This window comes from Phyllobates terribilis, unplaced genomic scaffold, assembly GCF_046119375.1.
Source record: "Phyllobates terribilis strain yellow unplaced genomic scaffold, ASM4611937v1 Scaffold_17__1_contigs__length_24005725, whole genome shotgun sequence".
NCBI lineage: Eukaryota > Metazoa > Chordata > Amphibia > Anura > Dendrobatidae > Phyllobates > Phyllobates terribilis.
The window spans coordinates 12,751,604-12,764,900 of record NW_027362777.1 but is presented as its reverse complement, the minus strand read 5'-3'; the positions used below and the strand labels follow the sequence as shown (position 1 = coordinate 12,764,900).

The 13,297-nt window shown below is 49.6% G+C and overlaps 1 protein-coding gene across 2 annotated transcripts in view; it reads left to right on the top strand.

Annotated features, from left to right (window-relative positions):
- The window catches only part of LOC141176226 (gastrula zinc finger protein XlCGF66.1-like), a 33,418-nt gene extending 20,358 nt beyond the window's left edge, over positions 1-13,060 (top strand). Inside the window, exons 2-6 of one of the 2 annotated variants that reach the window (XM_073660212.1) lie at positions 673-756; positions 886-1,065; positions 1,148-1,271; positions 1,355-1,452; positions 12,933-13,060. In XM_073660212.1, coding sequence (XP_073516313.1) covers positions 679-756; positions 886-1,065; positions 1,148-1,271; positions 1,355-1,452; positions 12,933-13,022 — 570 coding nt within the window. In that variant the 5' untranslated portion in view covers positions 673-678 and the 3' untranslated portion in view covers positions 13,023-13,060. Of the gene's footprint in view, positions 1-672; positions 757-885; positions 1,066-1,147; positions 1,272-1,354; positions 1,453-1,649; positions 2,248-12,932 lie in introns of those variants that run through there. The other variant, XM_073660211.1, reaches the window with a different exon arrangement.
- Positions 13,061-13,297: the final 237 nt, after the last annotated feature.

Below are 13,297 nucleotides of genomic sequence, written 5' to 3'. Positions count from 1 at the left end.
AGATGATATATAGATAATAGATCGACGGTAGATAATAGATAGATAATAGATAGATAATAGATGATAGATAGATGATAGATAATATATACAGTATACAAATAAACCATTAACATATTTTATTGGCTGTATAAAGACTGTTACGTTCTTTATATTGTTAAATTACCTGAATTATTTTATAACTTCCATAATCCCAACTGATAGCACATCGGTATCTCTGTGTGACCTGAAGATGTATGAAGTGCTCTACCACATTATTGCTTTATACCGGCATCACAATGCTATTAATGTTTTTGGGCGATACACACAGATGCCGCTCTGCCGCAGACTGGGACCCACTAGACACCAGACACCTTGAGAAAGGCCTATGATAGGCCGAAACGTTGGAAATATCTGATTTCATTAGGGGTCTATCAAAATTAAGAAAACTTTCTTTGCTTCATTGCATAATAAAAAAATCATTTTCATGATAATTTGTTTGGTGGAATATATATATATTTTTTGACTGTTTCACTATTTTACTCCTGAGCACCACAAGCAGTGAGCGCCCATTATTCACTTACTATTAATTTTATTATTACACAGAATTGTAAATATTTTACACCAACTCATCTTCAATCCACTCAGATTCCCACAATATGAGATACTAATAATTTATCTATATAATTTTCCTAGAGAAGAATGGATAGAGACAGAGACAAGATGGCGGAGAGGATATTACACCTCACCCTTGAAATACTCTTCCGGCTTACTGGAGAGGTGAGAGATTCTGATGATGTCACATTACATCATTCTTATCTATGGGAATAACAGATGAACAGAACTGGAGAGGTGAGGACTCTGGAAATGTCTGGAGTGAGATTTATTAATGTGTCTCTCCATAACCAGGATTACACAGTAGTGAAGAAGACCTCTAGTGGGCGCTGTCAGGACCCTGTGTCTGAGGGATGGGGAAGACCCCTGAGCCCAATCACGGGGCCTCCACCTCACCCCCTGATACATGAGGACATCAATGACCAGAAGATCCTAGAACTCGCCTACAAGATGATTGAGCTGCTGACTGGAGAGGTGACACTGCTGGGAATGCTGGGACATTATACAGTAACGCTATGAAGGGATCGGGGGATGACGGTATCATTGTATGTGTCAGGTTCCTATAAGGTGTCAGGATGCCGCTGTCTATTTCTGCATGGAGGAGTGGGAGTATTTAGAAGGACACAAAGATCTGTACAAGGACGTCATGATGGAGGTTCCCCAGCCCCTCACATCACCAGGTAATAGACAGGACTAAATACACACGGCCTATAATTATCTGTATGTAAAGAATGAATTCAGTCCCTGTATGTGTTTCCTCCAGATCTATCCAGTAAGAGGACAACACCAGAGAGATGTCCCCGTCCTCTTCTTCCACAGGACTGTAAACAAGAAGATCCCAATGTTCCTCAGGATCATCAGGTAGATGGAGAGAAGGTGTCATGAGATCTCCCCTATGATGTGTAGACGGCTGTGAAGGTCTTGTGCTCAGTCTTGTTTTATCCACCAGTATTATATGTTTTATACTTGTGTAATGAGAACGGTGGAGATGGCAGGATTAGAGCTGATCATAGATGTGACTTCTCATCTGTTTGTGACTTTTATAATATTTGTTTCAGGGTGAAGATCTGACCCATATTAATACTACAGAGACATATGTAAGGGGTGATGAGCGGTGTAAAGAGGAGATTCCTACATATGACTGTGACACCCCAGGGGTCTGGTTGCCACAGTGATAGAGATATTATGTCTGAGAGCAGGTGGGAGGTCCTTTGGTCAGGGATCCTGTGCATGCCACACCTCCTGCCCAGTCTTGGGAGGGGAAGAACTTCCCCTGTATAAACCCGGGGCTGAGGCAGGGTGAGTCAGACAAGGAGAGTGGAGAAGAGAAGCAGCATAGGAAACAGCAGAGTTACAAGGAGTCAGGGGCTGGCAGCTACAGAGCTCGCCCTGACTAAGAAGATTCTTTACCGGACCCGGAGTCCGAGGCTGTGGGGACTAACTCCTACCCAGCAGCAGAATCCGTCGGGCAGGGAATTTCAGGTCCTCTGGCCCAGAAGCCCGAAGGCACGGTCACACGTGTGGGACCAGCACCGCCATCGTGGAGCGGAAGCCATTAGAAGGCCCCGAGTCACCGGCCATACGGGTGAGCACCACACGGTACACTCAGGGACGTGGGCTACTTACATCAGCTTCTAGCAAGGTAGCCAGAAGAGTACAGTCAGTTTGGGAGGCCTACAACTACGCCTGGCCAGGGGAGATCCCATCTGCTCAAAGACTGACCAGGCCCCGTTTGCTAGCAAGTACTCCGGGAGGGTCTGTCGTTGTTACCAGTAAAGACCCTGAACTACACCGTACCGTCTCTGAGTGGTTCCTGCTACCCCCATCATCCACGTCGGCTGCCCTGAGGCCATACCCCTCCCGTTGGGGGTTATACTATCACGCTGCACAATCCTACCACCGGCCTCAGCGGTCTGCCCTGCAGCAGCAGCTTCCTGGCTGCACTCAACGGGTGGCGTAGTCATCAACTATTTACTACTAATAGACTGCCGTCTAGTTTGACTCCCTGGGCACGGACCGGGTCACCGCCACGAGACTACAACCCTCCACTGATCCGGCTCCGGGTAGGCTCCCGCGTGCGCAACGCAGCGCGACACAGGCCCAGGGGCGCGTCAACTTTGGCGTAGTCGGCAGGATTTCGTGCCCGCAACCACCGGGTACTGCGTGCCTGAAAAGCAAAGACTGTTCAAACTTACCAGTGGTGAAGGTTTCCCGCCATCCGGCGCCATCTTCTACCTTCTTCCCGCCATCCGCGAAGTTTTCCCGCCATCCGGCGCCATCTTCGACCTTCTTCCCGCCATCCGTGGAGTTTTCCCGCCATTGGACGCCATCTTGAGGACGCCGCGCGGGAAGAAGAGGGGCGTGGACTCCGAAAGCGCGCGAGAACTGAAGCCCCGCCTCACGTCCGGACGTTGCGTAAGGTCCTGGAAGGAGCCCAGCAGACGCCGACGTCACAGGAGCGCGACGGAAGGTCCTCAACCCTGACGATCCACTGCGGAGCCGCGGCCTACGGAAGAGGATCATCGCAAGGTAGGCCACGGTCCACTAGGGGGGAGGAAGATGTCGGATACGGAGGAGAGCTTCACTGCCTCAACCCCCGCCAGCGCTACCGCTGCTGCAGTTATGCCCTTCACCATGCCCTATATCCCGGGAGCAGCTTGGCTACCCCAGTACTCAGGGGAGTCACATACCCTGCATGACTTTAGAGAAAAGCTGGATAGCCTCTTCCAGGTGTACCCCCTCACAGAAGAGCAAAAAGTGAGCATCCTGGTGGCCCAACTAACCGGGGCAGCCAAAAGGGAAGTAAAATCCTGGCCACCTGGGAGGAAGACTGTCGCAGGGATACTAACCCGGCTGAAGGACACCTTTGATACCCGCACCTCAGCCGAGATTAAGCTTAGATTCTACGGGTGCAAGCAGCGAGCGCATGAGAGTATAAGGGACTATGCACTAAACCTACAAGAGGCCCTGAGGGCCATAAAGCAGACCGACCCTGATGGGGTGGGAAACGAGGACAGGCTGTTGACTGAACAATTTATAGAGGGTTTATATTGCAATGCCCACCGAACCCAGTTGCGGGCAATGGCCTTACAGGATCCCCATCTGGACTTTGCACAGTTCAAGGACAGAGCCATCCGGGTGCTCCGAGAACCGGCACCAGGTGGCGTTGTGACCCACAGACGCCCCACTACCACTTACTACCAGGAGGCGGCGCCCTTGTCAGCAGGGCCTGTGGGAGCTGATGCGCAGGCTTTGGACAATGACCCGGCTCCAGACCTACACCATCAGGTCCAAGAGCTAGCTAAGAGCGTTGCTGCGCTAACCCGAACTGTGCAGTCTTTACAGGTTTCCACCCCAGGGAAGATCCAGCTGGCATCCGGACCGGAGGACATCCCGTGGCGTCGACCAAGGAGGACCCCACCGGCCAGAGGAAGACCCAGTGACCGATACAGTGAGGACGGACGACCCATCTGCCGCCGCTGCAATCAACCCGGACATATGGCAAGGTACTGTTCTTTAAACGGGCACAACCTGGGGTAGAGGGCCAACCCCCAGGAAAAAGATCACCAGGCCCATCGAACTGGCGCGACAGATATGTGGGAGGACGTCCAGTCTTGCCTGTGGTACTGGATGGCATTCCCATGAGTGCCCTACTGGACACCGGGTCACAGGTCACCACCATCCCGTACGTGCTCTTCAAGCAGTACTGGAATGACTCGGATATTACCCGCTACCCCGACGACGACTTGAGTATCATCGCCAGCAATGGTCAGCCCGTGCCACAGATCGGATTTAAAGAGGTGACCATCAAAATTGGTAGAGTCGAACTGGCCGCACAGGGACTGATCATTGTAGATATCGATAAACATGAGAGTCACCCAAAAATAACTCTAGGAACTAATGTAATTGAAAATTGTCTTGCAGAGGTGATTTTCCTTTTACAGCAGGTTGCCAAGAATGCCAGCTCCGGCGAGCAGCGGGTGCTCCAGAAAGAGATCCGGGCACTGATGCAACGGCAACAAGTGGAACTCTCCGGCGGTGAGATTGGTAGCGTAAGAATGTGTGACCCTTTTCCTATTGCCATGCCCCCAAAAAGTGAAATGATGATTTGGTGCCGGGCAGCTATTGGTCTGAGAGGTAGAGATTACCAGGCAATGGTAGAACCAGTTTACTCAGACAGTAGGCCCACCATTTTGACAGCACGGGGGGTGGTCAATGTACGCCATGGGAGGGTGCCCATTCGCATAATAAATATCGGGGAGAGGGAAGTGTACCTGCCCCGGTATGCCACGCTAGCCAAATTATATACCACTAATCAAAGTTCTATACAATCTGTGGAACCCTTGCCTCCATCTCACCCGGAGGAAGGTAACGGCTCTAAGAAAGACATGGAGGACTGGTGTCAGCAACTACATTTGGGTACTGACTCCACTCCCTCACATCAGAAACAAGGAGTCTATCGGGTGGTTCAAGAGTATGAGAGAGTGTTTAGTAAACACCCGTTAGACTTCGGGCGAGTCAAGGGGGTAGAACATCGCATCCCCACGGGAGATCATCCTCCCATAAAAGAGAGGTATCGACCCGTACCCCCTGCACATTACCAACACGCCAAGGGGATGCTTAGAGATATGAAGGAGGCTGGGGTAATCCGGGATAGTTGTAGCCCCTGGGCAGCCCCATTAGTTTTAGTCAAAAAGAAAGACAACACCATGAGGATGTGTGTAGATTACCGGAAAATCAACCATATCACACACAAGGATGCGTACCCCTTACCAAGGATAGAGGAGTCATTGGCTGCTTTAAGATCTGCTAACTTCTTCTCTACCTTGGATCTCACTAGCGGGTACTGGCAGGTTCCTGTAGCAGAGGCGGACCGGGAGAAGACCGCATTCACCACCCCGATGGGACTTAGCGAGTTCACCTGCATGCCGTTCGGACTCTGCAACGCACCAGGAACCTTCCAACGCCTAATGGAGTGTTGTCTGGGCCACAGAAACTTCGAGACGGTCCTGTTGTACCTGGACGATGTCATCGTATATTCCAAGACGTATGAGGACCACCTGAAACACCTGGCGGAAGTGTTCGAGGCTCTGGCGAGTTACGGCCTAAAGGTGAAACCCTCCAAGTGTCACCTCCTGAAACCAAAGGTGCAGTACCTGGGACACGTGGTGAGCGCTGACGGAGTGGCTCCCGACCCCGATAAGATCACCGCAATTAAGGGATGGCCAAGCCCCTCCAGCGTAAAAGAAGTGCGGCAGTTCCTCGGGTTGGTAGGCTACTACCGAAGGTTTATTCCCGGTTTCACCAAAAAGGCAGCACCTATGCAGGACCTCCTGATAGGCCAGTCCCGGAAGGCCAAGAACCAGAAGCCGCCCTTCAAATGGGAAGAGCTGGAAGAAGAGTCCTTCCGCCAGCTGAAGATGGCCCTCACGGGGGACGAAATCCTGGCGTACCCGGATTATAGCCAGCCCTTTATCCTCTACACCGACGCCAGTAACATCGGGCTAGGAGCCGTACTGTCCCAGATCCAGCAGGGGAAGGAACGAGTAATCGCCTACGCCAGCCGAAAACTGCGACCCACCGAAAGGAACCCCGAGAATTACAGCTCATTTAAGTTAGAGTTCCTGGCCGTAGTATGGGCAATCACTGAGCGCTTTAAGCATTACCTCGCTTCTTCCCGGTTCACCGTGTACACGGATAACAACCCGCTGACACACCTGGACACGGCAAGACTCGGTGCCCTGGAGCAGAGGTGGATGGCCCGTCTGTCCAACTACGAGTTCACAATTAAATACCGGGCAGGACGCTCCAATACCAACGCGGACGCCCTGTCCAGGATGCCCAACCTGCCGGACGGAGGAGAAGATCCGGAGGGACTGGAAGAAGTTGAACTCCCTGCGTTCCACCGTCATGGGACTATTCAGTATTCCCACCGGGTAAGGAGTAAGCAGGCTGCTACGTTGAACCCCTTACCCCACTACAACTGGGCGGAAACGCAAGACAGCGACCCTGCCGTCCGACTGGTGAAGGAGATGCTGACTCGGCCGGAGGCTCGCCTTGAACCAGACGCTCCGGAGGAAGCCAAACAACTATGGGCAGAGAAGAGTCGACTGTTCCTTTACAAAGGGAAGTTGTGCCGCAGAATGGTTAACTCCCGGACGCATGAATTACTCTGGCAAGTAGTGGTGCCACGAAGAGACGCAGCCATGGTGATGGAGGCATACCACGACGGAGCTGGACACTTTGGGTGGAAAAAGCTGGAGTTCCTGCTGCGCGAGCGGTTCCACTGGGTAGGCATGAGGGGAACCATCGAGAAGTGGTGCAGAGATTGTGGCCCGTGCAACCTGAGAAGGAAGGACCGAGCCAGCCAGAAGACTCCCCTGCAGTCCATCGTCACCCGGCAACCGTTGGAACTGGTAGCCTTGGATCATGTAAAACTGACCCCAAGCAGAAGTGGCTACGTCTACGCGTTAACCATCGTGGATCATTACTCCCGGTTCTTGGTTGTCGTCCCCGTCAAGGACTTAACGGCTCAAACAGCAGCTAGAGCCTTCCAGCAGCACTTCTGCCGTCCACACGGGTACCCGGACCAAGTGCTGACGGACCAGGGACCTGCCTTTGAAGCGGAGGTCTTTCAGGAATTCTGCAATCTGTATGGCTGCCGGAAGATAAGGACGACACCCTACCATCCGCAGACTAATGGACTTTGTGAAAAAATGAACCAGGTGGTAATGGATCTTCTAAAAACGTTGCCCCTGGAAGAACGCAGTCTGTGGCCTGAAAAGTTGCCCGATCTGGTGGACCTATACAACCACATCCCGGTAGGTTCCACCAACTGTACCCCGGCTTACCTAATGAGGGCAAGACCTGGTAAGTTACCTGTTGACCTGGAAATGGGAGTCCTGACCCCCGAGGACACTTCACCAGAAACAGACTGGGACACAGAGAGGCAGCAGCAGTACCGGAGAGTACAGGAGAGCGTGGAGCGAAGTCTCTGTCAGGCTAGGGAAAGACAAGAGAAAACTTACAACCAGTATGCTCCCGCTGTTCCCCTGGTACCCGGAGAGCAGGTCTTGAAGAGGAAGAGACGGCTCCACAAGTTGGACGACCAGTGGGAGAAGGACCCGTACACCGTACTGCCCTCAAGCCACGAGAACCCGAAGGTCTGTACCATCAGTAAAGACGGAGGGGAAACCACAGCCATTGTATCCCGGGACCACCTGAAGAAGTGTCCCGAACAACTGAGGAACCCTGAAGAGGAACAAGAAGACCATCGACCCGTGGAAGAAAGGGAAGATATGGTTAGTACCGTGCTCGGGGACTTTCCTCAGTCTTGGACTCAAGTCAATGGTGCAGTTGTGGTACCCGTACTCACCTTCCTCCAACCATCATCCCAAGAACCTACGGAGCAACGGGTAGAGCTGGAAGAACAGCCGGTCCAGGAGGCAGAAGACTCCACACAAGCAGAACAGGAGAATCAACCCTCTGCTTATAGTGAGCCTGCCGTACCCCTAGTGAGACAAAGAGCCGGTAGACAGCTGCCCAGTTTACCCTTGACAGCTCCTACACCCTGTAGTTCAGGGCCAGACAGTCAGCTCCGTAGGTCCACTCGGGCCACTAGAGGCCAGTTACCCGCACGCTGGAGAATTTAAAGTGTATAAATTGTTTTATTTATGTTTTTCTGTGTCTTGTTGCTTGTGTATAATTTTGTGTTTCTAGTTATTTTTAGGAAACCTTGGTGGATTTACCGGGAATCCTTGTATATAGTTGGAGCGTAACCCAGGATGGACTAGAGACTGTTAAGGACTCGGGGTAGGACAGACCCCTACCTGGTTACGTCTCCCTGTGTTGGTGAAATGGACACCTTTGCTTTTCTTCAAAGACTGCATCCGGTTGCGGACACGCCGTAACCATCTTATGTGTTTTTCTTATAGTATTGTTATACTTTGTTATGTTTTTCTAAATGTGTTTAGTCCCGGAGTACTAAATTTCACTAGGGGGGAATGTGACACCCCAGGGGTCTGGTTGCCACAGTGATAGAGATATTATGTCTGAGAGCAGGTGGGAGGTCCTTTGGTCAGGGATCCTGTGCATGCCACACCTCCTGCCCAGTCTTGGGAGGGGAAGAACTTCCCCTGTATAAACCCGGGGCTGAGGCAGGGTGAGTCAGACAAGGAGAGTGGAGAAGAGAAGCAGCATAGGAAACAGCAGAGTTACAAGGAGTCAGGGGCTGGCAGCTACAGAGCTCGCCCTGACTAAGAAGATTCTTTACCGGACCCGGAGTCCGAGGCTGTGGGGACTAACTCCTACCCAGCAGCAGAATCCGTCGGGCAGGGAATTTCAGGTCCTCTGGCCCAGAAGCCCGAAGGCACGGTCACACGTGTGGGACCAGCACCGCCATCGTGGAGCGGAAGCCATTAGAAGGCCCCGAGTCACCGGCCATACGGGTGAGCACCACACGGTACACTCAGGGACGTGGGCTACTTACATCAGCTTCTAGCAAGGTAGCCAGAAGAGTACAGTCAGTTTGGGAGGCCTACAACTACGCCTGGCCAGGGGAGATCCCATCTGCTCAAAGACTGACCAGGCCCCGTTTGCTAGCAAGTACTCCGGGAGGGTCTGTCGTTGTTACCAGTAAAGACCCTGAACTACACCGTACCGTCTCTGAGTGGTTCCTGCTACCCCCATCATCCACGTCGGCTGCCCTGAGGCCATACCCCTCCCGTTGGGGGTTATACTATCACGCTGCACAATCCTACCACCGGCCTCAGCGGTCTGCCCTGCAGCAGCAGCTTCCTGGCTGCACTCAACGGGTGGCGTAGTCATCAACTATTTACTACTAATAGACTGCCGTCTAGTTTGACTCCCTGGGCACGGACCGGGTCACCGCCACGAGACTACAACCCTCCACTGATCCGGCTCCGGGTAGGCTCCCGCGTGCGCAACGCAGCGCGACACAGGCCCAGGGGCGCGTCATGACCACCCAGGTGAGTAGTAACCACTAAAGGCAGAGAAGTCAAAGATTCTTCTCAGTCACTGGCTGTGGCTGCTTTATCGGTGGTGTAGTCCGGTTGTGTCACAATTGTGTGATCACAATTTTACCTCTAGACCACAACATTTTCCTCCATCCAAAAATGTTCACATTACTTTGTGTAATTGTGAAAGCCCTTTTCTGTAGAATTTACAACCTGGAGGATCCACCTACCCCCTGGGATTAGGAGACGCTGACCCTTACCTGTCCAGATTTGTAAAATACAAAACCAAATGGCAGCGTACTTAGAATGTGCTGACAAGTTAGAAAATCAGTTGAAGAGAAAGTGGAGGGTAATGATGCTGTTGGCTTCCTAGATCCCTGATATCTTATTGGATGAATCTACCTTCTCTCCCTTCTGTGCTGCTGAATGTCCTCATATGGTCCCTACAAGACCAGGTCCAGCCTTTCTGGCCAAACTTCACTTTTATGATCGACAACATTAATTGTGCAGTGAGGCCAAGTGTGAATTTCTGTACAATAACAACAGAGTTTCCCTTTATCCTGACTTTTCAATTTCTTTTTAAACCAACTAACTTCAAACAGGATTGTGATAAACTATACAGAAAACATTACACCTGTGCCATGATATATCTCTAAGCTGTGCGTGGCTGATGGCTGTAATATACATTTATTCACGCCTGCAGGAGATGTGTTGGTTCCGGCCCTGGTTTCATGGATTCACTCAACGTCATAAATTACATTATTTCTCAATCCTAAGGAATTCAGATTACTGCACAATCTCTCCTGAAATGGGGGCGCTAATACTTTCTCTACTCTTGTGCTCAGGAGTCATAGTAGCTCCAATGGTCCACCATAAATGAGTGTGACTCTGGTTTAGATTTGAAGTTCTCTTCCCTGATACATATATTGTTGTTGAGGATGTAACATATCTTTTATTCTGTATTTTTTAACAGGTTCATTTTGTATGATAGCTTTATTGTGGTGGGATCGGCCTGACTCAGTTATGTAACTCTGTAACTCTCTAGTCTTTAAAAGAAGGTCTCCATTACCTCTTCCCAATGCCCGAGGTCTAAATTTAAGACACCTCAGCTCTGCACTATTATACAAAGTTCTCTTTCAATGTCTACTATTTCTTCTTGAAACTCATCTCACAGAAAATATTGGCCCTTATCATTGTTTAGACCTCAGAGAGGTTTCACCACTAGTTACTCACTACTTACTGATGGAGACTGTTGAGTTTGATAATTTCAGTAGATGTGTTATTGTCTATAGTCACAGTTTTTGACTACAGTAGTTAGTGCCCAAAATACTCTGATTTAACCCCTTCCTGCAGCCAGTTTTGTGTTCCTATCAGGCACCATTTTCTTAATCTGATGTGTGTCACTTTATATGGTGATAACTTTGGAATTCTTCACAAAGGATAATAGGAAACAAATGGACCTTACAAATTATTTTCCAACTTCTCTTGAATCCAACAATACCCTATATACGGTTGTACCCTACTATCTGGGCACATGGCAGGTTAAGAAGGGAAGGAGCGACATTTAGCTATTTGAATGCAGATCTTGCTAGAATAGTTTGCAGACACAATGTATTGGGGGCGCTGTTCATGGTCACCTGGCAGCTCAAAAGATGGCTACCACAAACAGGCTTGGCACTATCTACTCCATTTTCCAGATACCAGGGTTTGCCTTGCTCATCACCCTTTAATCCCAAGAAGAATAGTCAGGTAACCGGGTCAAAACAAGGGGGACAGAGAAAATACAAGATCAGAAGACACAAGAGTAGTCAGTAAACGGGCCGAGGTCACAACAAGAAACAAATCCACAAGCCGGGAGCTGAGCACAGAGGACTGAACCAGAGGAGAACAAGGCTGTATCTGGCAGCTTCCGGCAATATGCTTCCAGCTTTAGTAGGGTGTGGTGCTTTCCAATTGGAATAAGCAGATTACTCCAGCTGGACAGCACACACACCCATACTGCCAGACTGGATGGTACTACAGGTCCCAGGCTACCTAATCTTAGTGGCTGGACACAGCCTGTGCCGTCCAGAGCTTCTGGTTCCGACATCTCCTCCATCACCAGTGCCACCTGCAGAATGATAAAGGTGGCGCCTGGTGACAGATGGAGATGTTGGGGCAGCAGATCCCAAAGGAGATGGGACACACTATTTACAGAAACCTTAAAGAAGTTGTCCAGTACTTTTTATAATTGCCCCAATGTCCCCCAATGTATTTACCCTGTGCCCATAAGTCTTTTTGTAATTACCTTCTGCTGTCCTTCTTGCCTGTAAGTGACGCTATCACTGGCCGCCTACAGACATCACGTGAGGCGTGACATCAGTGACATGGTCCCCGCGGTGAATGCTAGGCTGTGGACGGGGTTACCCCATGCCTCACACCCGGCATCCACCACGCACTTTCCCTCTCCTCATTCATTGTGAAAGCGCGCGGTGGATTCTGGGTGTGACGCGCGGGGTAACTCTGCCCACAGCCCAGCATCCACCGTGGGGACCACGTCACTGATGCCACGCCTCACTTAACGTGATATCAGTGGAAGAAAGAGCCGGCTGCAGCCGGGGGTCATGTAATGCTTGTAGGCGGCCAGCGATATTGCCGCTCACAGGCAAGAAGGACAGCAGAAGGTAATTACAAAAAGATTTATGGGCACAGGTTAAATACATTGGCGAAATTGAAAAAAAGTACTGGACTACTTCTTTAATATAACAAAATGGCAGAAAACCAGAGTAGTAGAAATCACCATAAAGTGACTCCATTTTGCAAATTATAACCCGCAGTGAATTAATCTATAGGAGTAGTGAGTATTTTGACTCCACAGGCACTTTCCGGAAATTAGCACACAATGAATGGTGGAGAGTGAAAATTGCCCATTGGCCATTTTATTGCCCAACACATAGTGCCCAGATTGTGCTCCAGGAGACACACACCGTAAATTAATGTCGGTTCTTCTCACTATAGTAATGCCAAATACATGGAGGCTAAATGTGGTTTGGGCGCACTGCAAGGCTCAGAAGTGAGGGGGAGATCTGACTTTGGGAAAGCGGATTTTTCTGCATTGGTTTATGGATGAGAAGAAGTTTTTATTGGTATCATTTTTGTCTACATAACATTGTTTGATGGCTTCTTATTCCATATTTTGGAGGCAGAATGAGCAAACAGTTGAACACCACGCTCCACTGGTTCATCCTATGAGGTTTTCTATTAGACTGTGAATTGTCATTCTGTCAATAACTTGTCATTTCTACAGATGTTTTAAGTAGAAATGTTCAAAAATATAAATTTCAAGGATATTTTATTCAAAATTAATAATTGTTTTTTTCTTGGCAGATGACTGTACCAGGAGATCAGAGGGACAGCCGACATCTTCAATTTTTAAATTGGATGATCTTGAAATCCCACAGGATACAATTGAAGTGAATGCCATTACTCCAGATATACCATCATCCCTTCACAGCAAAGATCTGTCATCTGATCCTATGAAACAGCTCCAGTCTTCTGATTCATTACCGACTACTAAGGAAAATCAAAATAAAAAAATAAGCATTACAAAACAAACTGCTCGTAAAGGAAAGAAGTCATTTTCACGTTCAGAAAATGGAAATAGTTGTACCCTCGAAAAGTCTATTCTTAAACATCAAAAAATACACACAGCGGACAATAGATTTTTTTGTTCAAAATGTGGGAAATGTTTT